The sequence below is a fragment of the Chanodichthys erythropterus genome, chromosome 1, assembly GCF_024489055.1.
Source record: "Chanodichthys erythropterus isolate Z2021 chromosome 1, ASM2448905v1, whole genome shotgun sequence".
NCBI lineage: Eukaryota > Metazoa > Chordata > Actinopteri > Cypriniformes > Xenocyprididae > Chanodichthys > Chanodichthys erythropterus.
In genome coordinates, this window is record NC_090221.1 from 20,979,026 (window position 1) to 21,005,544 (window position 26,519).

General features: G+C 36.6%; 1 protein-coding gene across 2 annotated transcripts in view; it reads right to left on the minus strand.

The window, feature by feature from the left end:
- Positions 1-26,519, minus strand: part of nfkb1 (nuclear factor of kappa light polypeptide gene enhancer in B-cells 1) — a 43,506-nt gene that overhangs the window by 16,501 nt on the left and 486 nt on the right. The window contains exons 2-12 of one of the 2 annotated variants that reach the window (XM_067389566.1): positions 26,360-26,438; positions 23,545-23,579; positions 22,470-22,566; positions 14,151-14,191; positions 13,821-13,919; positions 9,367-9,515; positions 9,093-9,256; positions 7,756-7,914; positions 5,977-6,081; positions 2,393-2,484; positions 1,544-1,682 (exon numbers count right to left, since the gene is read on the minus strand). In XM_067389566.1, coding sequence (XP_067245667.1) covers positions 1,544-1,682; positions 2,393-2,484; positions 5,977-6,081; positions 7,756-7,914; positions 9,093-9,256; positions 9,367-9,515; positions 13,821-13,919; positions 14,151-14,191; positions 22,470-22,566; positions 23,545-23,574 — 1,075 coding nt within the window. In that variant the 5' untranslated portion in view covers positions 23,575-23,579; positions 26,360-26,438. The remainder of the gene's footprint in view (positions 1-1,543; positions 1,683-2,392; positions 2,485-5,976; positions 6,082-7,755; positions 7,915-9,092; positions 9,257-9,366; positions 9,516-13,820; positions 13,920-14,150; positions 14,192-22,469; positions 22,567-23,544; positions 23,580-26,359; positions 26,439-26,519) is intronic. The other variant, XM_067389557.1, reaches the window with a different exon arrangement.

Genomic DNA, 26,519 nt, shown 5'->3' on the forward strand with positions numbered 1-26,519 from the left:
TGTACACACTAGTCTGTCTCCTGCTAACCAGCTAACTCACGTTTCTGTAGTTCTGCTATTCAGATGTGGGTCCAATATTGTCTAAAGATTTGCCGATTAATGCAGCTTGTCTGTCTTATTACTTGGAGTAATGATCAAGCACGGAGCACTCGGCTAACGTGGGAATTTACAACATACAAAACAAACTGTGTTTTTTTCCTCTGCATTTTTATTATAACAGTAGAGTGGAGCTCTAGCTGTATCGTAATAGGATGTTAAGATGCTAGTCCGCGCTAACTAGTTGAAGTATTCTCTCTATAAACAGTAAACAGTCATTGTAATGTCAATGATATAGCCATTTTTCTTTGTAAATAGTTATGACGAAAAAGTCTGTACACATCAGGCCTAAATGTTTAGGCCACAGGTTCACCTACATAAAGTATAACAGTGACGCTGCTATCACGTCTTGTATATAACTAAGGTGACACTTACCATATAGAAACGTCATACTCCAGTCGTAATTGATAATCTGTTTCTGGTTGATCGACAACTTCAGATGTTTCATCATCGGACTTGGGCTCAAATTGATACAGTAAAATCAATGCTATCTTTTCTGTCTATACATTGTATACAATGACTTGCGAATTGATAGCCGTCATTCAGTAATGGCAATGGGCCATCTGACCAATCAGAGCAGTGTAGGCTCACGGAAAGGAGGGGTTTAGAGAGACTGATTATTTGAACTGCTTCTATCAAGTCGTTTACAAAAGTTTGAAAACTCAGGTGAAATTGAATGTATATTATGAGAAAACAAAAGTGTTTTTTGTCCTTGCATGCATGTAAAACTGTTGTAGGAGACTCCCAAAACAATATTAGGAACCTTAAAAAGGCATAATAGGGGCACTTTAAAGTGAAAGCAGCATAATATACAATATCTGCTGCAGAATATGCTGTTAATATGAATCAAACAACAAAAAGGAAAACAGAAAATCATTCACTCTTGACTGAATAACTTTAGTAGCTTTAATAAAAATACATTTCTTACTTGAAAGCTGCTGTTAAATGCTCTGGTGAGAAGATAAACATGGTGGACTGGGTACAGCTCACTCAGGGGAGGAGCTAAGCTAATAGGACGGATTCTGTCACCAGTCGTGGCTGGGGCCTGTTCTAACGTGACGTCACATTGGAGCACATTCCTGAATGGCTCATTTTCAGACACGGTTTCAGATTTATGGGGAAAATAACAAACGGACTGGATCGATTTTTACTGTGGACACATAATTATGTTCAAAAACAATATAAAAGTGAATGTTACATGATAGGTCCCCTTTCAACTTAATTTTAAACATAAAAAATAAAAGAATTGCCACTAGTAATCTGACTTTTGGACCCCACTCTTTTTTTTTTTTATTTTATCTTGTGACAATAGACTTTTTTCTATCTGTAATTTTTGTGTCAGCTTGCACAATTGTGTCAAAAATCCTAAAAAAACAAACAAACAAAAAACAGAATTGATGTTGCACAGTCACGATCAAAACTTTAGGGAGTTGTGTTAAGACTGTACCTATAATCTGTGGATGGTAGGTGAATGGCTTGGGTTCGCTCGTTTCATTGTCTGACTTCCTCTTGAGCTGCACAAACACAGAGATGGGCTTCTGGAGGTTCTGGTCCCGATATTTAGGTGTCTTGAAGACGATGGCAAACTAAGGATGGAAATGAAAGGTGGATTGTTCATTCTACCAGAATATTTTAATAATAATAATAATAAGATTACTATATAATCACAGTCATTTAAAGTCCAGATGTAACAGTGACTTGATGAATAATTACAACTTTTTCCTTAATTTTATTAAAAGTGACAGTAAAGACATTTATAATGTTACAAAAGATTTCTATTTCAAAAAAACGCTCTTCTTTTGAACTTTCTATTCATTAAATAATCCGGAAAAAGAACTATCAAGGTTTACACAAAAATATTTACTGTTTCCAACACTGATAATAAAAAGAAATGTTTCTTGAGCAGCAAATCAGCATATTAGAATGAATTCTGAAGGATCATGTGACACTGAAAACTTTCCATCACAGGAATAAATTACATTGTAAAATATATTAAAATAAAAATAAATGATTTTAAATTGTAATAATAATAATAATAATAATAATTCACAGTATTACTGCTTTTACTGTATCAAATAAATGCAGCCTTGGTGAGCATAAAAGACTTCTGTCAAAAACATTTTAAAAGTCCAAACAGTGAATTATTTATTCCAGAGAAGTTAGGATTTGTTCATAAGAAACAGATTGAAGGCATCATCAAACCATAAAGCAAGTCACTAAACATAAAGGATCAGGTTTAGACCCGCAGGGCCAAACTGTGGCCACAGTACAGCGGCAGACAAGTTCCTGTGCTGACCTGTCTGTGGACGTCAGTGGGAGAGAAATCCCCATAGGCCTCCCAGGTCAGACCTGAATCATCATCTTCATAAAACCGCACCTGAATGTCATCTGTAACAACAACAAAAACAAACAATGACATCACATATGAGGAAAATAAGAAAATGAAATTACTGTGAACCAACAGGGAAAGAAAGAGGAAACAACTGTTACCACACACACAGTAAAATTTGAATATCTCTGTCATCACCATGCAGCACACTCTTACTTCCGCAAAAGCCACAATTTAATACAATACAAACTTCATTTAATGGTGCAACACATATGCGCATTACAGACACATGATCCTGAAACATCAGATATGCTGTCCTAGATATGGAAATACCATGGTACTCATATATATATATATGTGTGTCATTATACCAGACAATAAAATAATCATGTAAGACTGTCTTTACCTATTATTAGGGCTGGGGATTGCCAATGATTCACAGAGGAATACTTGTCATTCAATACATCACAACGTATCACGATATCATAAACAGATTATGACTGATACTGTGATGTAAATCTTCTTCCTCATTTTAAAACACTCAAGAGATGTCTGACAAAGTTTCAGAGGATTTAGTGGGTAGTAATGGTGAACACTGATGATTTTGTATTTCAGGTTCAACCAGAATCAGAAACAGATTGATCATCTTTTTATCATAATATGACTCGTCCATGAAGAGACGTCTTCTTCGTGAGCAAGCGGAGGATAATATGAGAGAAGACAAATGGCGAGTAGGTCGTTGAAACACTGACGTACAGCTAACTTTCTCTTGCGCCTGAATTTGCATGTGAAGGGGGAATTCCCTACAGCTGGAAATCTGTAGTGAAAACTTCCTTTAAGAGTGGCACAGGACATCCAGCATCTACTGCAGTAGAACAAGGTGCCGTATCACCTGTGGCTGTAATTGTTTGGGCGTGGTTTCATTCAGAAAATGTATTTAATCTTTAAAGCATCCACATTTACACCTTTATTCCCCTTTTCTCCTGAAGTCAAGATGCACCAAAAAGTAGTCATTACTTAGCATAGTCCCTTTTAAAACAAGTCAGTTCCCTCTGCGGCTACCTTCGTAACGCCCCAGGCAGCTATTTCCAGTCATGCAAGTATGGCAAAAGACTGAAATAACTGAAATTGCTTGTCAATATTAGTTTTAAATGACATATTTCAAATTAGGAATAAATTAAACAACAATACTATGCTTCTTTAGGGTGTGTTCACACTTGTAGTTCGGTTCTCTTGGTTCTTTTGGTCTGGACCAAAAAAGAAAATGATACATTTAGTACTGTTTAGGTTAGCATTCACACTGCCATTTTTAAGACCAAACCTAAAGATACAAAACAAAAGACAGCTTTTATGATGTATATTTTGTGACGGAACTTACCAAAACAATGCTGGATGTTTTTACCAGTTGAGAACTTATAAAGGGTTTATAATATACAAAGTGTTTATATTTTTGAAGAGTTCCTTTTAATCGAACCAAACCTGCCAAGTGTGAACACACCCTTAGTTGAAATTATGCAAATTGTTTGCATTCTTCAAGCTGGTCCAGCTAATTCAAGTTCATGAGTAAAACAAACAGGTTATTGCTCTATTAAAAAGGCAACTTGCTCTTTAAACCATAAGGCGGGACTTCCTGTCCTTTATCAAAAAGCTGATTGGCTCTGCAAAACTGAGCATTGCGATTTCACCCATTTGCTTTTATCCATCTCCTACTCTTAAAATTTCTCTGCTCTGTTTTTGTTACTTTACTTGAGGATACACTACTGTTCAAAAGTTTAGGGATAGTAAGATTTTGTAATGTTTTTGAAAGAAATCTCTTATGCTCACCAAGGCTGCAGTCTTCAGTGTCACATGACCCTTCAGAAATCATTTTCCTTTTTTTTTTTTTATGCAAGATGTAAAATAAGTGACACAGTAAAGGACGAGTGAGAACCAGGCCTGGACTTAAAGGGGTGGTATAATGCCACTTTTACCAGATGTAATATTTTATTTTAGTCCAAAATACCCTAAAAGATTGTTTTTTTGTGTGTCCCTTTAAATGCAAATGAGCTGCTGCTCTCAAAAGGGAGCAGAGTTTCAGGAGCTCCTGTTATCACCTTAGCAGCGCCGCACATTACCTCACACACTTACTGAAAATGTCAGAAACTGTTCAGCCTTTTACGTTCAAAACAGAGTCAAACAATGATGAAGACACTCAAGAAGATGTGACAAGATTTTCAATGCAACAGGATGCTTCTGAACAGTTAGTTGGTGAATTTATGTAGCTGATGTTGAGTTAAAGGTTCTCTAAGCGATCCTGAGCACAGTAACTTCCTGTTGACGTTCGAAGTGTTATCAAACAAAACAGAGGCTAGCTAGACCCTCCCTCCTACTCCTCCTGCCCCTCCCCTCCGTGCTTCCTGAAACAGTCATGAACGCGCATTTAAAATGTAAGTAGCTTGCGTATTGACGCTGCTTGTCGGTTATTGGCTGGGCGCTGTTTATTGTGTTCAGTGGTCCAGGCTGCACCAGTTTGCTTTTGTGTCCGTTTTTGCAGCTTGCGGCGACTACAGAGTCTGCGTTTTTTTACAGTGTGTTCAGGGGACAGGCAGCTAGCGGATAGAGAGGAGATGCTTGTTGTATGTGACAAAAAAATTTTTTGGCCTAAAAACGCGTGAGATCGCTTAGAGCGCCTTTAACTTTAGTTTAATTACGGTTATAACGTGTCATTTTGTCATCTTGCTTTTATGACAAGCTATTGCATTTGTGTTATGTACTGTATTGCATATATAATAACAACAATACCATGTCCTCACCCCCTTTGTTTCGTGTTCTCGGGGGGCAGGGTTTATGTAAATTCTAGGGTTAGTGATGTCACCAACCCGGGATGAAGCTCATTGTAGTCCCTTTCCAGCCATTTGTTGTAGTCCTTAAACAGAGAATTCTTTAAAAGAAAATATCTCCGTTTGCATTCAAAGTTTCAGTGCTGTAACTTTGCAGATATTGTTTATGCTCTAACAGCAACATTACACACTAACTAAAGTTTAAAAAGGGAAATCACAATGAACCACCCCTTTAATATTCTGATTTGGTGCTTAAAATTATTATTATCAACATTGAAAACAGTCATGCTGCTCAATATTTTTGTGGAACCCGTGATATTTTTTTTCAGTGTTTTTTGAAGGTTTTGTTCAATTTAATGCATCCTTGCTGAATAAAAATATTAATTTCTTTTTTTTTAAAAAGATCTTGCTTACCCCAAACTTTAGTAGTATAACAGTAGTAGTAGTATAACAGTAGTGTAAATGCAAATGATCTTTATGACTGGTTAAACTCTGCAAGTGAAATAAGTAACGGCCAAGTTGTTGCACAGGAATTGCTAATGCAATTTTCACTATTAATTTGATCATGGTTGTGATATCACAGTAATTACTAAATAACTCCATTGTGAACATTAGAAACTCTTTATTTCAAAGTGGCAAGGAAAAAGAAATCCTGTTTTTCATTATATGTCCTTAATTCTGTTCAGCAATAACAGACAGGCAGAGCATGCCATGATGACATCGCTTTCTGACCTTTCTGGACTTTGTCACATAGTAGATAGACCTCCTCTCCTCCCGTCACACAGCCGGCAGTCCGATCCATCCGCACTATCTTCAGATTGGAGGCATTTGGGGCTTCTAAAAAGCCACAAGAGAGACAGAGGTGTTAGAAATCAAAAAATTTGTTTGGTTTTTCATTTTTGTGGAGTTTCCCTATTTTTCCTTTCCTTTCCATTGCAGTCTCGTTTTACAAACATGATTTCTGACATAACTGAGGTGAGAGACAGAAAAGAAGTAAGAGATTATTAGAAAAGGGAGGGGAAACTGAAAGTGTAGGGCTAGTTTCAGGGAGGAAGCAATATCTGACAGTACTCTGACAGAGAGTGAGAGTACGAGAGAGAGAGAGACAGAATAAGAAAAAGAGAACGAGATCGAGAGTGAGACCTAAAAAAAATAACAATCATTAGCCCTAAACTCAAAATCATGTGACTAGTACGTTGGAAAACACTTTTTCTTTCTCCTCTTTGTCCCTGTAGTTTCTGTTGCTAAATTATACAAATTAAATAAAACTATTTTGTTAGAAATGGATTCATATTAAAGAGCAGTCAAAAGCAGCAACTTTTTTTATTATTATTAGTAACGTTAATAAAACATGACAACAGTTGAGGCTGCTGTCCCTATAAGAATGAATGCATGGATCTAATATACTTTTTGCGTTCATGTATGACATAACAGACTTTTTTTTTATCTGAATACTCCACACAATGTGCATTTCGACGTAATTGTGTATGTTTTTGACCATGTGTCGATAACTAAGTAGTAGGGGTGTGACGAGACAGGTATCTCACGAGACGAGACAAGATTTTTACACACTATTTTTAAGAAATCCTCAATGGCGAAATACATGACTAGAAAAAATATTCTGCAGGTGTATTTGAAATGTTTCAACTAATCATCTTGTAATGAATGTCATTTCAGTTCTACTTTCTGAGTGTGAATTATCATATGCAGTAAAAGACAACAATACTCAAGTACTGTAAAAGGTTTTGCCACTAACTCAACTGACTGACTTCTCTTCTGTATGATTTCAGTCTCTTCAGACCTCACTGTACATGATTTATGAGCTTCTACAACTTTAGACCTCCTAACTGAACTCCTTTCCACAAACTGATCATAGAAATAAAACAGTATAAATAAAAATGGTTACACTTTACAATAAGGTCTCATTTATTAACATTAATGTATTAACCAACATCAACTAACAGTGAGCAATATATTTGCTACAGTATTTATTAATCTTTGTTTATGTTAAAAATAGTCATTCATTGTTAGTTCATGATAGTTCACAGTGCATTAACTAACGGCAACAAATGAAACCTTATTGTTTGTGCTTAGTAAGATTAAGAGAAAACTTATTCGTTTTCATGGTAACACTTTACAATAAGTGCAACCATAATCACACTCTCTCAATATTCAAAGTGCAAATAAAACCAAATTTTTCTTTGATACAGAGCTAAGAGATGGTTACAACTACACTGCCCAGGCTAAAACAGCTTTCATAATTAGAGATATCTGTATTCATCAGGGAGCCGCTTTCAAAATGCAGGGTACTGAAATCGCGTTTGAATGCGCCCTCGCGTTTACTTTCACTTTTGCGATCGCGCGTAACTCTGTGAATATGGAGCAACGGCGACCGTTATCCAAATGAATTAAATGTTTTTTTATTTAAATACAAAGCTCATTGATACTAAAATAACACTGCTATTAATGCTTCTGATTGACACAGTCAGTATCAAGGAGGATGATACTCACTGCTGTCAAAGATGGGGTCTGAAATGACCGGCTCCAGTCTGCGGGAGAACCCTCCATCACTATCAGGCAGGAAGGCTGTGAACATGAGCCGTACCACGCTCAGGTCCATCTCTTTCGACTGTTGATTGGCTGCATTGCTAATCAGGCCCCTCGCAGGATCTAAAATACAGGTACAAACAGTCACAATGTGCTGATGTTATTTTTATTCAACACCTCAAGCATTCTTAAAGGGATAGTACACCCCAAAATATTCTGTCATTAATTACTCACTCTCGTATCCTTCCAAACCCCTAAGACTTTTGTTCACCTTCGTAACACAAATGAAGATATTTTGAATGAAATCTGAGATATTTCTGTCCCTCCATTGACAGCTACGCAACTACCACTTTGATGCTTCGAAAAGTTCCTAAAAAGATCGTAAAACTAATCCTTATGGATTAAGCAGTTCAAATTTTCTGAAGAGACACGATCGCTTTATGATGAACAGGCTTTTATTCACACATAAACATGCATCAACTCACACATCAGTTGTGGTAAATGGAAGATCAAGCATGTTTGCTTGATGCGTGTGAGAACCAACAAGGTTCATACGCAGCATGTTTGAGCTTCCACAAGAGGTTTGTTCTTGCTCGTCATTCAGGTTTGGTTGAGCTTCTGTTTATGTTCGCTGATCAATGTTTATATGTGATTAAAAGCCTAAATTAAATCTGTTCATCATATAAAGTGATCGAGTCTCTTCAGAAAATTTGGACTAAACCAATCAATTCATATGGATTATTTTTACGATCTCTTTAAGAACTTTTTGAAGCGTCAAAGTTTTAATTATGTAGCTGTCTATGGAGGGACAGAAAGCTCTCAGAAGTTTCTTTCTCTTTCTCTCTCTCTCTCACACACACACACACACACACACACACACACACACACACACACACACAGGTATATGTGGTTTACGGGAACTCTCCATAGGCGTAATGGTTTTTATACTGTACAAACTGTACATTTTATCCCCCTACACTACCCCTACTCCTAAACCTACCCATCACAGAAAACATTCTGCATTTTTACATTTTTAATAAAAAATTGTTTAGTATGTTTTTAAAGCTATTTTAAATATGAGGATTCATGAAATGTCCTCATATGTCATGTTTACGCCGTAATACCAGTGTTATTATACAAATGTCCTCATAAATCACAAAAACGCACACACACACACACACACACACACACACACACACACACACACACACACACACACACACACACACACACACACACACACACACACACACACACACACACACACACACACACACACACACACACACACACACACACACCTGTGATTTCTCTGGGAATGCGGACTTCTCCCTGTAGGCCATCTATTTCAGGATGAATGGATATGCCATAGTTATATCCCATCCTGTAGGCCTCAATCATCCTCTCCTCCAAAACTTTACTTACGTTCTTCTTTGTCACATGCAAAATGCCCAAGTTAGGAAAACTGAAACACGTGCAAGAGAATATTAAATATGACCATCAGTATTATAACTGCATGTTACTGTGCAGAAAGAGGCATTCTGCATAACTGGATGCTGAGGGACAAATTCAGACCTGATAACTGAATCTTTGGGCTGCAAGTCGGCAATGCAGATTCCTTTATCACACTGTTTGCCCACCAGACTGTGAGCATGGAGATGGGGCTCCGGAGAGTTGGTCACCAGCTGAACAACCACTCGTGCTGCTCCCTGGTAGTTACAGATCTGTTGCCCAAAACAAACAGAATAAAAACCAAAAAGAACGTCACAATACAGTTTTTTAACAGACTGTTACACATCAAAATAAATAATATAATCATTCATATCATTTACTGTGAAATAATAATAATGAGCATCATCATCTATCTATAAACAATTATTACTGATCAATTATTAATAAAATAATAATATTCATTTATTGTGAAATAATAATAATAATAATAAATAATGTAAATAAAAATGATCAAATATATTGTAATTTTTATTTCAGAATAATATAATTATTTATATCATATATTGTGAAATAAAAACCATCACCATCTATCAATAAAAACAATTATTATTGATCAATTAATAACTGATACATTGACAATTATCATTATTATATTTTGATAAATATAATCATTTATATCATTTAAATGCTAAATAATAATAATCATCATCATAGATTATCATTATTATTTTATGATAATTTATTGTGAAATAATATTAACAACAACAATAAGTTTTAATGATTTTTTGTCTTTATTATTATTATTATTAAAGAATTAAATAATACTAAATTATTATATACTAACATTACTTTTCATACATTACATATATACAATTTGATGTCTTTGTGTATCAGTTCTGCAAATACTGTTCAGAAACTCTGAAAGGCAAACCAGAAGATATTAATGGCATAGGAATGTCACAGGTATGCTAATCTCATTTCGGTGGGGGAAATCCCTGCATTCACAGGGAAAGTGGGTGGACCATTTGTGGACTTTTCCATAACATAATTTGGCCATTCTTATCAACATCATCATCAATAAACACACAGAAGAGTTAAAATGAAAACAAAAACCCATAATGATGCCACAGTGGCTTGAATTACAAGTAAATCCCAAACATTGATAAGAAAAGACTTTCAAAAAAAAATAAAAAATCAACTCTTCTTGACTCATATGCTGGGGTGTGTGGTTTGACTTCTTCTATAGGCCAAGTTCAAATGTGGCTTATAAAGACACTTTCTCTGGGATGAAATGACTCATGCACATAGAAATATCAACCCCCAGAAAAAAATACCCAGCGAATATCAAAGAATATAAACGCGAGCCCCTCTAGAAAGATCGTTTGATGATATCATGAAAGCACTGATGCCACACATGAAAACATACATGTGTGTGAATACGTGAATAATTATCTTCCATTTCACCCTCTCAGATCATGGCTAAAAGAATCAAACAAAACTGAAGACTTGCAGAGCTAAACAGTTGACGTGCAGTATGGGCAACAGCTGAGCTAATTTCCTCTTGCTGTGAGAAATGATATAAAATTCAGCGCTGTATCAACACGTAGTATTGATTCAGCACTGAATCAACACGTAGTAGTATAGTAAACTTAATAGTAGATCACAAATTAAACATCAACATTGAAAATTCCAGCTCATGTGTTAAGATTACCAACTCATTTAAAACAACAGACTATTATTGTTGTAGATACAGGTAGTGGTTACAGTAGTAAATTTCCATTCACAGTTGAGAAGTTTTAAAGAGGCCATAGTATGCCCTTTTACAAAGTCTTGGTTTTGTTTTTAGGGATCTACTAAAATAGGTTTTTTATGCTTGAATGTTCAAAAAACATTATTTTTCACATATTTGACATTATTGCAGCACCTCTTTTCCCAGTCTGTCAGTATCACTTTGTTTAGTTTCCGGTCTCAATGAAGCCCTTTCTTCCAAAAAGCCCAATGTGCCCTGATTGGTCAGCTGGACCAGTGTATTGTGATTGGTAAACTGCTTTAAGCATGTTTTAAAATATATAAAAAAAGCATAATTGTTTCAGGAAATTCATGAATGACAATGGCAGTGATGTCTCGCGCATATACTTCAATGAGAGCGAGACATCACTGCCGCTGTCAGAGACCTCACTAAGTGAGTGCTGAACGCAGTTGGACATAGTGGTGTATTAGAGTTAAAAATTATATAAATACTGTTCGGTTTATTGCACAAACCGATCGTTTCATGTCTTAGGACATCATTGTGTCTTCACGAGCCGCAGGGTTTAATTTGGACTTGTCTATGCAAGTTTTATTTACTCTTGTAGTAGAAGTTCCCATCCACTAGCATTATTCAGACGGCAACGGTTGGAGTTAAAAATCATCATTTGTGTTCTGCTGAAGAAACAAAGTCACCTACATCTTGGATGCGCTGAGGGTAAGCAGATAAACATCAAATTTTCATTTTTGGGTGAACTATCCCTTTAATGAAAAATGTAATAAGCGTATTATAGTGGCACCTATTGTCGGATGTATGTGTGTGTGTGTATATCTGAATAGCAGATGAGATCTGGGACCATTCTACCAAATTTGGGGTCTTTATGTTTAATATTTTTTGACGACCAGACACTCCTAAAAATAAAACATTTGAACAACATCATCAATGCATACCAAATAAAATTAATCTGATCAAGGACTTGGAGTCCCAGTACAGCCCACATTTACTTGTAGGTGTATGTGCAAAGTACACACATACACACACCTCTTTAATGTGTGCTTGTGTGTGTTGCATGTCAGAATGTATCGGAGCGAGAGGGGGCGAGCTACCGCTCACTTCGTTTCCCTTCTCTGATGCCACATTACACAGACCAATTCTTCCCACTAATTACCCCAGTGACACACTGAGGAAATTCCCAAACGGACTGCCGTCACGAAGGAGAACATGATACTGTAACAGAACAGAGTGCTTCTTTCATTTCTCTCCTCTCTTTCCTTGTTTTGTTTCACTCACTTTCTAAACCTTCAGCCACTGTGATCCCAAAATAACTGCCCTGGCACAAACTGGCAGTTGTAAGAGAAAGCAGCTACTATTTTTAGCCGAGTGCAGCAGCAAATATTGCATCATTTGGATTTATCACCTGATGAAAGAGCGGCCATGTCAGAAAGCTCTCTCTCTCTCTCTCTACATCTCAAAACTATGCAAACTAGATTTTCATTTCCTGAAGGAAATACCAGTGTTTACAAGCTTGAATAATAATAATGATAATAATATTATTATTATTATTATTATTATCATTATTATTAATAATAATGATAATGATAAAGTATTAAGACAAAATGTCGTTATTTACTCCATTACTATTACTATTTAGTGTCATGGAGAAAACTTTCTTCTGTAAACCACAAAAAAAGATAATAGACAGGATGTTCATGCTGCTCTTCCATACGATGAACATGATTGGTGACCACTGGCTGTCAGTGCCAACCTCAAAAATGTACAATTTTCTGAAGCCATACAAGCTTTGTTTGAGAAACAGGCCAAAATGTAAGTGAATTTGGAGCTTAACAGCCTCCGGTTGACATTCATTGTACAAAAAAAGGGAGCATGAACATTCTGCAAGACATCTTTTGTGTTCAACTTAAGAAAGCAAGTAAAACAAGTTTGGAACAACATCAGAATGAGCAATTGAAGACTTTTTATCTATTCCTTTAAAATGTTAGGTAAGCATATGATCCATACCTAAGCAAAAAGACCAATCACAATTCAGTATGCATATTAATATAAGAAAGAATTCCGAATTCAGGATGCAAATGCCACAATGATATTATTGCTGTCATTTACACAATGCACAATGTTCAGAGTCTTTTAAAAAAAATATTGTGTTCAATTAAAAAAGCTGTTTTCTAATGTGTATTTAATGTAATTTATTTATTTTAAAATGTAAATATGATGACAAAGATTAATTTTTCAGCATTGTTACTCCAGTGAGTAATGATCACATGATCCTTCAGAAATCATTTTAATATGCTGATTTGGTGAACAAGTAACATTATTCATTATTATTATTATTATTATTACATTGAAAACTGTTATGCTGCTAAATATTTAAGTAGAAAAAATTATACCTATTTTTCCAGAATTCTCTGTTGAACAAAGTTAAAAAGAACAGCATTTATATGAAATGGATATATTTTGTAACATTATAAATCTCCTTACTGTCACTTTTGATCCATTTAATGCATCCTTGCTGATTAAAAGTATTAATTAAAAATAAATAAATAAAATCTTACTGACCCAGAACTATTGAACAGTAGTGCAAGTCAAAGGGAGATTTTTTACCTTTTTTTCCAACTAATTTCTTCAAGATGATAAAGTTTGCCAAGACCAAAATTAAACAGCCTACTCGGTTTGGTTAGCATAGAAGAAATACAATAGCAGAAAATAGGTTTATTCTGTCAATCTAAACCCTATTGCCCAACAAGCAGTGAACTGTAAGAGAATGGTTTGTTTATCACCGGGCATCAGCAGAGATCTATCTGGTTGAACCTACCTTCACTTGTGGGTAAGACTTCCTGTTCTTCTCACTGGAGGCCCCTGGGAGTCCGCCGTGGGAGGGGCCTTCACAACCATAGCGGAACCTGAAGCCCCTCTGGAGATGACAATGTCAGACTTAATGCTGTGCTATAATGAGTTTGTTATTGTTACTGCCTGTTGCCAGAGTTACCAGTCTCTTTTGAACCTTTGTGCTATTATACTTTATTTAGCTTAAAACATGTTAGGAAAAACAATTGAAGAAGCAAGACAACATTTCAGTGGTGACATTATTTGGCTAGTTGAAACCATTTAACAAGAGCATTTGCCAAAATATTATGTGCCTTACCTGTTTTGGTTGTTCGACGATTCGCAGACAAGGTCCGTCAACTGCAAAAGGAGAGATGCAAAATACTTTAATGAATCATAAAATGAAAGTTCCCTAATTTTTTCTCTTAATCTTCCACTCTGCAGTCACTCTCAAATATTTTTATACTTGCTAGATCATGATTGGTTTTGAAACAGACAAACAATAACAACCAATGCACGGAAGCATCGTTGATGCCAAAACTGATTCAGCACATCTGAATGAGTTCATATTTCAAATGAAATTTAAAATTTGTGAGATGCAGCAAACAATAACTTAAATATCAGTCTATTCCTTACACAAAGCAATCACATGGCATAAGTGCAGTGTGAACATATCTCTTTTTGTGTTTCATGACAGAAAATATCTCATAATGGTTTGGAACGACATAAAAGGTATTTTCAGTTAAAGGGATAGATCAACCAAAATGACAATTCTGTCATCATTTACTCACCCTCAAGTTGTTCTAAACCTGTATGAATTTCTTTCTTCTGCTGAACACAGAAGATATTTTAGAATATGGGCAACCAAACAGTTGATGGGCCCAGTTGATAGGAACTTATTTCTAAGAACTAGCCACTAGGATAGTTCCCTGAGAACTAATTTCTTCCCCGGGCCATATTCCTGGTTACATTCGCACCGGCAAAAGGAACTCTGAAGCGGCCAACAGCGGCGTCTTTATGCACGGCATTTAAAAACGCTAAAAAACGGTGGATGGAGGAAACCATGATCGGAGCTGTGTTTGTTGTGTGTTGTAGGTTTCGGGATAATGGAGATGGATGTAAACGCATAATTTGCCTGACTGAAAGAGCAAAAAGTGGGGCTAAGAGATGAAATCTCAATGACAACTTTCAGTATTACATACCAATGAGGCGGAGAAAAGATAGACAACAGGTTTATGCCGTTATCACTGTTTTTCATGTTCGTGAATTAAATATGTTTACACAGCTTTTTAAAAATGCCGGGTGCCGGTGTTTGAGATGCATTTGACCAATCAATGTACAGTTTTGTTACTGATAGTTCCTATAGTGCTGGTTTAGACCCTACTCTGAAATATGAGCTAATTTAGTTCCTCCAAAAGGAGTTCATAGAACTAAAAAACAGTTCCTCGTTCCTGCAGTGCGAAAAGTGCAAAATCTGGGTACTTCAGCCAATAGTTCTAGGAACTATGAAAAGGTTTCTCCTGTGTGAAAGCCCCTATTAAGTTCCATAGCGTGGGAAGAAAAAAAATACTATGGATGTCATCAACTGAATCAACTGTTTGGCTGCCCATATTCTTGAAATATCTTCTTTTATGTTCAGCAGTAGAAAGAAATTTATACAGGTCTGGAACAACTTAAGGGTTGACAGAATTTAAATTTTTGGGTGAACTATCCTTTTAAGGATGAACCAAGTTGTTATGTTTGAATGAGTTATTATTGCAGATTCTGTGATTTATTTAGACAGTTGCATAAACTACAATTAAAAAGTTTGGGGTTAGTAAAATTGTTTTTGAAAGAAAATAATACTTAAATTGATCAAAAGTGACAGTAAAGAATAGGGCGGTGCTATTAGGCTGTGCCTAAACATTCACGTAAACACAGTGGGTTATGTCTTAAGTAAACCTACACAGTTGAGAAAGAAAACACATGTGTATCAGTATTTTGCCTAACAACACCCTTCAGCCGTGACTTATTCACGATACAGCACTAGCCTCGAGTACCTTATTGCTTTTATAAAACAGTTACCACACAATACAAATATTAAAGTCAAAAATATTTATCAATGCAACTTTTATGACGTAAACTTTCACTAAAAGCCTTCCTTCCCGGCAGAAAAAGTCACTGACCGTAAACAGCAACAGAAGTTACATTATTACACCATCAGAGTCATGTCGTTATTTTCATTATTAAACACTTGTAGTCTGTATAATTCATAAACGCAACTTCATTCTGTCACAGAAACGGTCTCTGTGGCTCCCTCCTCTCACCACCTGAGGGCACCCTCACCGGAGTACTAACTGGACTACATTTCCCACACCACATACCTGGACTGATTACTCGACCACGCCCACTCACACCTGTTCCCTATCCCATGGACTTTAAAAGACTCTCACAGCCCTTTGTGATTCGCGAAGTCTTGTTTTGCCTGGCTAACATTTCTGAGCGTTTTCTCCTGTGTATTGATCTTTTGTGTATGACCTTGGACTGCCTTAACCCTCTGAACCCCATCTGCCGCCTGCCTTGTGAACTCTCTGCCCGGATACTGATTACCTCGGTCTTGATTGCCTCCTGTCTCGACCCATTGCCTGGTACTGTTTCTGATTCTGCCTTGTCTATTACACTGCTGTTGCCGATCCCTGACTTTTGCCTGTACGACCACGAGTTACTAATAAAGCTGCAAATGGATCTCCCCAAGTCTGTCAGTCCGTTACACATTCTTTAAAAATCTCTCCAACAGTGTGTAATGTTAGCTTTAGCCACGGATCAAACTCATTACTATCAAACTCATTCAGAATCAAATGTAAACATCCAAATAAATACCATACTTACATAATCGGGTATGCTGCATGATGAACACTTTGTAAAGATCCATTTTGAGTGTTATATTAGCTGTGTGAACTTTGTTTATGCAATGTATTATAGAGTTGCGTGCTTGGGGGTGGGGAGCGTGAGCATTTAAAGGGGACGCATGCTGAATTGGTGCGTATTTAATGATGCCCCAAAATAGGCAGTTAAAAAAAATGAATAAAAAAAAAAAATCTATGGGTATTTTGAGCTGAAACTTCACAGAAACATTCAAGCGACACCTTAGACTTATATTATCCTAGCATATATTCTCCTACAGAGCCAGAGAATATATGCTGTGTGAAAATAGAAAAGATATAGTTTTGTTTAATTACGGTTATAACTTATGTTGTCATCTTGCTGGGGTTTATGTAAATTCTAGGGTTAGTGATGTCACCAACCCGGGAAGAAGCTCGTTGTAGTCCCTACCAGCCATTTGTTGTAGTCCTCAAACAGAGAATTCTTTAAAAGAAAATATCTGCTTTGCATTGAACTTTGATCATCTGAACTTTGCAGATGTTGTTTGTGTTCTAACAGCAACATTACACACTAACTAAAGTTAAAGTGAAATCATAATGAACAAAAAAAAAAAAAGAACTTTCCCCAACACTGAAAAAGTCAATGTAACACTACAGTGCAAACGGCAATAAAAGCAAGCATGGCTAGCTGAAAGGCCCCAAAAACAATTTAATTCAACCAGGTGTAGGAAAAAGAAGGATCAGAATTAATTCTTATCATGTAGACTTTCTGGCCATCAAGCATTTCAAAACATTTGCTGAGAGGCTGGTGTTCTACAGATATTTCAAGGCCAGAGCTCTCATCGTACCACGTGTTTCCACAGAAGCGCAAGCCTCTTCCTCTTCCTGTGCACTACGAGGACTAAGACCACATCCTTGGTGAAGTGCAGCTAAAATCAATCAGCTGCCAGATCAGTAGAATTTAACCTCTTAGAGCCCAAATTTAATGTGTCCTCCATTATGGAATGGCCTAGATCTATAAATGTTTATAAATGTTGACATAACAGGGGCAAGTGATTTATTTGGTTAGATATGACATAATGTACATCATCTTTCCTACGTTACCCCTCTGACATTAGTCATCAAAGCTAAAGCAGATGTCAAAACCACAGGTGCACTGAACTCTAAATAGAAATACATTATTCAATTGTCACACTGAGCATTGAACACACCATCTCAAAACAGAGTAGTAAGCTTGAAGCAACTCAGTTGACGTCAAGTTAAAGGGCACCTATTATGCAAAATCCACCTTCACGTGGTGTTTGGACATAAATGTGTGTTGGAAGAGTGTGAACACAACCACCCTACAATGATAAAAATCCTCCCACTGCTTTTTTTAAAATCCCCATTGAATCAAAGCAGTCTAATTAGACATGCCATTTGGATTCTCTGAGTGACGTCACACTGATCAGGCCCGCCCACGGTCGCTGAATGACAGTTCTGTATTACCATAGTTTCCGTCCTCAGCGAGTTGTACGCTGTCCGCCATTTTCTCCGCGCTTGATTGTCTTGTATGTTTGTTTGTTGCATTAGCTCTTAAGCTCCGCCCTCTTCTTGAAAGTTGGCCTGGGAGCAGCAGCTCATTTGCAATTAAAGGTACACACACAAAAACGGCATGTTTTTGCTCACTCCCCAAAATTGGCCATTTTAATATGCTATAAAAAATGATCTGTGGGGTATTTTGAGCTTAAACTTCACATACACACTCTTGGGACATCAGAGACTTATTTTACATCTTGTAAAAAGGGACAAAATAGGTGCCCTTTAAATTGGTGTACGTACCTACATGACCACAAGCCAACTTTATCACTATCTGCATTTCCACTGGTATTTGCCACATCGTGCCAATGCATGCTTGAATAAAGTTGAACTCTGCTCTCAAACTTTGTCAAACTGGCTTCACTCTCTATTGTTCATGTCACCTCTAAATTACTGACTCTCAGTGAAAATAAATAATGCTGGTGGTCACTTTCTTGCTGTTAATGTGATGCCCCCCATGATAACCCCACCAGTTGAAACTTAAAGTCGGCATATAATAGAAGCTGCCATAGTCTTTTCTTTCCTGTTGTGACATATATCTGGGTGAAACGGCTTCTTGAACAAGAAAAATTGTAGGGTGGGACTTGATTTTGTCTATGGTGAATTGTTTGGATGGTTGTGGTTTGCTATTGCTCTAATGTCATGTGAGTGAGAGGTTGTACCGCTCTCAAACCAGTAAACGTCATCAGAGAAAAGAAGAGATGTCACTGCAAGAAGAGGGGGGGGGGGTGTTTGGTTAAAGAATTATGTGTGGATAACTCATTTATAATATATACGGCAATTTTACAGGAACAAACAGAAAAAAACAAGAATTGTCCATTTTGATTTCACGGTGACTTTAAGGCAAATCTAAAGACATCAAAGCTCATTAATCTTAAAGGAATAGGCCATCCAAAAATTAATATTCTCATGTCATTCAGGGGTGTGAGAAATGGGGGTACTGGAGCACCCTGTTTTCAAAGGATTGTAAATGCAACAACTTTTTGTTCATTTACATTCATTCATATTTAGTAATTTATTTGTAATAAACACTTTATAGTAATAGTTCACCCAAAAATGAAAATTATCCCATGATTTACTCACCCTCAAGCCAACCCAGACGAACCGGAGATATATTTAAAAATATCCTTAGTCCTCCAGGGTTTATAATGGTTGTGAATGGCTGCCCAAAATTTGAAGACAAAAAAATGCATCCATTCATTAAAAAAAAATGAATCCATACGACTCCAGGGGGTTAATAAAGGCCTTCTGAGCAAATTGATGCGTTTGTGTAAGACAAACATCCTTATTTAAAACTTTATAAAGTAAAAAAACAAGCTTCCGGCGCGATAGCCATACGCATTGGATGTACGTCCAAACAGCGTTAACTTCCGCGATGTAGTACACAATGACATGACATACTATGCGTTATAGCGTAGGACAAAGCGTAGTACGTTATAGCATAGTGTAGAACATCATGGCATTGTGTACTACGTTGCTGAAGTTAAAGGTGCCGTAGAACGTGTTTTCAAAAGGTGTAATATAAGTCTAAGGTGTCCCCTGAATGTGTCTGTGAAGTTTCAGCTCAAAATGCCATACCCAAAATGCCATTTTTTTTAATTCATTTTTTTAACTGCCTATTTTGGGGCATCATTAAATATGCGCCGATTCAGGCTGCGGCCCCTTTAAATTCTCGTGCTCCCCACCCCCGAGCTCGCGACTGCCTTAAACAGCATAAACAAAGTTCACACAGCTAATATAACCCTCAAAATGGATCTTTACAAAGGGTTCGTCATGCAACATGTCTAATCGCGCAAGTATGGTATTTATTTGGATGTTTACATTTGATTCTGAATGAGTTTGATGGTGCTCCGTGGCTAAAGCTAACATTATTTAGAAAGAATGAAGTTGTGTTTATGAATTATACAGACTGCAAGTGTTTAATAATGAAAATAAAGACAGTCTTGTCTCCGTTTATACAGTAAGAAACGATAGTAACTTTAACCACAGTACATTAACAGTACATTAGCAACATGCTAACGAAACATTTAGAAAGACAATTTACAAATATCACTAAAAATATCATGGATCATGTCAGTTATTATCGCTCCATCTGCCATTTTTCGCTATTGTCCTTGCTTGCTTACCTAGTCTGTTGATTCAGCTGTGCACATACAGACTTACAGCTTTTTGGACGTACGTCCAATGCGTATGGCTGTCGCGCCGGAAGCTCGTTATTTTACTTTATAAAGTTTTAAATAAGAATGTTTGTCTTACATAAATGCATTGATTCACTTCAAAAGGCCTTTATTAACCCCCTGGAGTTATTTTTTTATGGATGGATGCATTTTTCTTGTCTTCAAAATCTAGGCAGCCATTTACAACCATTATAAACATTAGAGGACTAAGGATATGACCTGGTGTGTATGTTATTAAAATGAGTGTTCTCACTGTTACACTTGTTGTGCTTCGTGGAGAAAGTCAGAAATGTTATTGCTTCAATAAGTTAATAGGGTAAATAAGTAAATGGGGTCCAAAACAATGGACTTTCATTGTATTGACACACCTTTTCGATAGTCTTTCATTTAAAACTGAAAGTAAATTTTTAACTAAAACTGTATAGATTTCTTCTGAGCGGTACAAGCATGCGCAGGTAGATTGAGAGAGCGTGTCAAAAAGTGTCAACCCCAAATCAGCACTCATCTCAGAGCAGGTTTCTCATGTAACCACATGACGGTGGAGAGCTGTTCATGGTTTTCAGTCGTGTCTCGGCAATCCAATGAGGAAGTGAAAAGTGCGGGAAAAAAATAGATCTGCTCCTGTAGCGCCAACCTACATATTACACAAATGACTGTGTGTGACATCACTGAACCTAGGATATGTTCCTGGGATCTTAAGTGTGTCTGCACTTCTCTAAAACATCACAACGCTACACTGTGCAGTTTATTGGATTTAGACCTCTTAGGGTGCAGGATACTGTTTTCTTGAGGAAGGAATAGAGCAAGAAGAAAAAAAAGGGAAATGAGGGCTAGTGTTACTACATAAATTCTGCAAAGTTCAGCAAATGTCATTATTAAAGTCATCATGAAATCAAATTTGACAATTCTTATTGTTTTATGGAATTTTGCCGTATTTATTATAAATTATTTATCTGTGCACATCACTATTTTTCTAAATTCATGCACATCATGCACGTCATCTCATCTCTTCTCTGATGAAATTCTTACTGGTGAGAGGGTGGGGCAACCTGTCACTCACATGACATCACAGCAATAGCAAACCACAACCATCCAATCAGTTCCGCATAGACAAAATCATGTCCTCCCCTACATTTTTTTCTGGTTCAAGAAGCCATTTCACTCAGATATGTGTCACAACAGGGGGAAAAAGATTATCACAACTTCAGTTTCATGGTGAATTTAAAAGGTTAGTTCACCCAAAAATAAAAATATTGTAATTTATTACTCACCCTCATGTCGTTCCACACCCGTAAGACCTTCGTTCATCTTCGGAACACAAATTAAGATATTTTTGATGAAATCTGATGGCTCAGTGAGGCCTGCGTTGCCAGCAATGGTACTTCCTCTCTCAAGATCCATAAAGACACTAAAAAGATATTTAAAACAGTTCACGCGAGTACAGCGGTTCTACCTTAATATTATAAAACCACGAGAATACTTTTTGCACAAAACTACTTTTTAACAATATCTAGTGATGGCCGATTTCAAAACACTGATTCATGAAGCTTCGGAGCTTTACGAATCGAATCAGTGATTCGGATCAAGTATCAAACTGCCAAATCAAGTGACTTTGGCGCTCCGAACCACTGATTCGATTCGTAAAGCTTTGAAACTTCATGAAGCAGTGTTTTGAAATCACTAGATATTGTTAAAAAGTCATTCTTTTGTTTTTTTGGCACACAAAAAATATTCTCATTGCTTTATAATATTAAGGTAGAACCACTGTACTCACATGAACTGTTTTAAACATGTTTTAGTACCTTCATGGATTTTGAAAGAGGAAGTACCATTGCTGGCAATAGAGGCCTCACTGAGCCATCGGATTTCATCAGAAATATCTTAATTTGTGTTCTGAAGATGAACGAAGGTCTTACGGGTGTAGAACGACATGAGGGTGAGTAATAAATGACATTATTTTATTTTTGGGTGAACTAACCCCTCAAGACCTTGATTGAACGACAAGTCTAAGGAAACTCTTACCTGTCCTCATAACATTATTGCTGTGAATGCCCTGAAATGGTGTCGGGTCCATGGTCATCCACATTGTGTCATTGGGGAACTCAATTTGTTCCATGAACTTCAGAGTATAAAAACAAAAACAATGAGACACATTGATTGGGTTTATATGCACAAGAATATTCCTATTATTTTTCATATATTTAGAATTTGGTCATATCCAGACTAGGTTTGTGCCATGTAAACATATCAATCATATTAAAAGCCATGATTTTAGAATTACTAAAAATACACTCAGCATAATAAATCACATATGCTGATTACTATATATACTGTAGTGTAGAGAATATACAAGTCTTTTTCAAAATAAAGCCTTATTCAGAAAATAAACTTCATAAAATATACAAGAAATTATGACATTTTTAAATGCTTCAAATTTAACTTGAGCAACGAAGCACTTTAGAAAGAGCTTCATGACCTCATGAGGGTTTTTTTCAGTGTTGCATAAGGACAGAGTTATGTGTCAGATTATTAGCACAGGTGTACGATGCATGAAGTCAGTGCAGACAGACAAGTCAAAGGTAGATACAAAAATGAATAAAACTAGTCTCTATCTTAATTTGCTGCTGTGTTAAGGGTGAAATAGCAACCACAGCAGGCAGGAAGAAGGAAAACCTCCTCAGCTTTCTAAGAGACACTTCCTGTGTGATGCTGTGGTATTTACAGAAATTAATATGTCCTGTTTCAAATTTAATCATTTACTATCAGGCTTATATGCTTTCAAAGGCATACATCTGTTACAAACACCACAAAAAGAGCTCTGAGGTCTATGTTTATCTTGTGATGGTAATTATAAGGCATGAGCTTCATGCTCCCTATCTACTATCTGCTCTGCTATCTATGTGGTCTTTATGACAACAAACATTTTCATAAATAAATTAGCAGGTAGCAACAGTCGCTTAAAGTCAACATGAAATCAAAACTGAGCCTATTTACTTCCTGGTCTTACAACAGACAAAATATTCAGAAAAATGTCAGATTTCTAATTAAAATAAGTTCTGAATGGAGACTCCAAACATTGTAGAAAACATTTCCTCACCCCTGCATGGTATGGGTCCTCTCCAGCCATGATTCCTACGGAGAAAAGTAAAACAGATTAATTCATGATTCATATTTAGAAAATAGTCTAATGCTCAAAACACTGAAAATATAATATAGAAAATATGACGCTAAATTTTGCATTGGTTACACTGTCGCACATCTATAGGGTTTTTTTTTTTTTAAATGAAACTTCAGTGAATCATTCTCCTTCACTTTCATACACTGACTCACATTTTCATTACCTGAAGTAACCCCTTTTTAAAGTTGCATTCCTGCCTTCAAAGACCACCCTATTTTTCAGGTAGGAGTGGGTGCGGCCATTTGTAATTGTAATGTGTCTGGCTTCCGGTGTCATTCGCTTACAGTTATTTTTTAGCTGTACAAAACAGCTCGTTATGCTGCTTGATATTGCAAACTGGTATTTATTACCATATTATTTTAAAGGTGCCATCGAATTGAAAATTTAATTTACCTCAGCATAGTTGAATAACAAGAGTTCAGTACATGGAAATGACATACAGTGAGTCTCAAACTCCATTGTTTCCTCCTTCTTATATAAATCTCATTTGTTTAAAAGACTGAAGAACAGGCAAATCTCAACATAACACCGACTGTTACGTAACAGTCGGGGTGTACGAACCCAATATTTGCATTTGCCAGCTCATGTTCCCAACATTATGAAAGGCATTACACAAGGGCAGCCAATATTAACGTCTGGATGTGCACAGCTGATTCATCAGACTAGGTAAGCAAGCAAGAACAATAGCGAAAAATGGCAGATGGAGCGATAATAACGAACATGATCCATGATTACATGATATTTTTAGTGATATTTGTAAATTGTCTTTCTAAATGTTTTGTTAGCATGTTGCTAATGTACTGTTAAATGTGGTTAAAGTTACCATAGTTTATTACTGTATTCATGGAGACAAGAGCCGTCGCTATTTTCATTTTTAAACACTTGCGGTCTGTATAATTCATAAACACAACTTCATTCTTTATAAATCTCTCCAACAGTGTAGCATTAGCCGTTAGCCACAGCGCATTATCAAACTCATTCAGAATCAAATGTAAACATTCAAATAAATACAATACTTACGTGATTAGACATGCAACACTTTGTAAAGATCCATTTTGAGGGTTATATTGGCTGTGTGAACTTTGTTTATGCAGTGACAGAGTCGAGAGCTCGGGAGGGGTGGAGAGCGCGAGCATTTAAAGGGGCCACAGCCTTAATCGGCACATCTCTAATTATGCCTCAAAATAGGCAGTTAAAAAAATTAATTAAAAAAAAAAATCTTTGGGGTATTTTAAGCTGCAACTTCACAGACACATTCAGGGGACACCTTAGACTTATATTACATCTTGTAAAAAAACATTCGATGGAACCTTTAATGTATTTTCTTAATTATAAACACACTGGTTTCTAGCGCAGTTTTACATTTTACTGCACTTTGATATTCTTCCCGTTATTTTCCTTTAAAGTCTAATAATTTGGAAGTCTCAAACATTCACAGAAAACACCTTACTTCCGTGTTGAAGAAAGAGGTGGATAGCATGAAAAAAAATTGCCTTTTTATGAATCAGTCCATTTTGAATCTGAACAAGACTCAAAGTGGCACTAAGCTAGATGTGTCATTTGTGAACAAGTCACCTTGTTTGTGAATGAAAATGTGCTGACTGTCTGAACAAAAGTCTTAAGTTTAGTTTGTTTGTGTCCTGCAAGAAGGCGCAAATGTGTTAAAGTCACTATGAAATCAAAATGGACAATTCTTAATTTTTATAAAATATTAATCTGTGCACATCAATTCACAATGGACAAAATCAAGTTCTATTCACCCTATTACTTTTTTTTTTTTCTTGTTTGAGAAGCCGATTCCAAAGTCTGCGTTTTTCCCTCGGAACTGGGAAACTGACACTGTTGCTGCGGGTTATTTTTCATGTCCGCGGATTGAAACAACCCAAAGTAACATGATATTTAGCCCCAGGAATGCAAATTTTACAAGGGGAACCGCGCCAAAAACACAGATTTTATCCCCCAAACGTGATTTTACTGAAAATGAGAATGGGCTAGTTTTGAGTAGCAATTGGGCGGGTTTTGTTGTGAAAACCTGGCAACCCTGGCCGTTTCCCATGGATATATGTCACAATAGGGAAGAAAAGACTACCGCAACTTCCATTTCATGGCAACTTTAAACGTGTTAAATGACTGATGGCTAACCATTTACAATTAAGATAATTCAGGGACGCAATTATTTTTGTCTTTTTTATAATAATAATAAAAAAAAAAAAGCTGCACAGCAGTTGTGATAGATGAAAATACAAATCTGTTTTGTTGTCATTTGTATCGGTTGAGTGAAAGATCAAGTGAATCACTCATGGCAAAGCAAATCTCAATTATCTCGCCCCCTACTGGCGTTGTGACCTGCAGAGTCGGTAACAGAACGAATCATTTAAGAGGTTTCAAAACATTAGCGTTATTGAAATGAATCAAAATCCCAGCCACTACTACACATCTCGTCGTCGTCTCAAACATTGAGTGACAACAGACTCTAATAGATGCCCGCTAATTAAAAACTAGATCTCGCGCGTTTGGAACATCAGAATGGCTTTTCGAATTCGACTTCTATTCTGATCGACTCCGGATGTTCGGACCGAGCGAGGCTTGATACCCAGATATATTGTATTGATAGATTTTGACACACGGCCATCACAACACATAACAGTCACTTATCTCAAACTTTCTACTGCCGGATCCTAGCCAGCTTCCATCAAAAACACATTAATGTGCATCATGAGTTGTTCGTACTCACCCAAACCAGTTAATCAATAGTCCTTGAGAGCTGAAATGTGCATTTGGCCTCTGAGCCAGAAGTAGGAAGTTCAGCAGCACTTGATACAAAGTATCACAACAACCTTTAGATGGCAACATGGGCAACTCCAAGACAACAAGCATGGCTGGATCTACGAGGG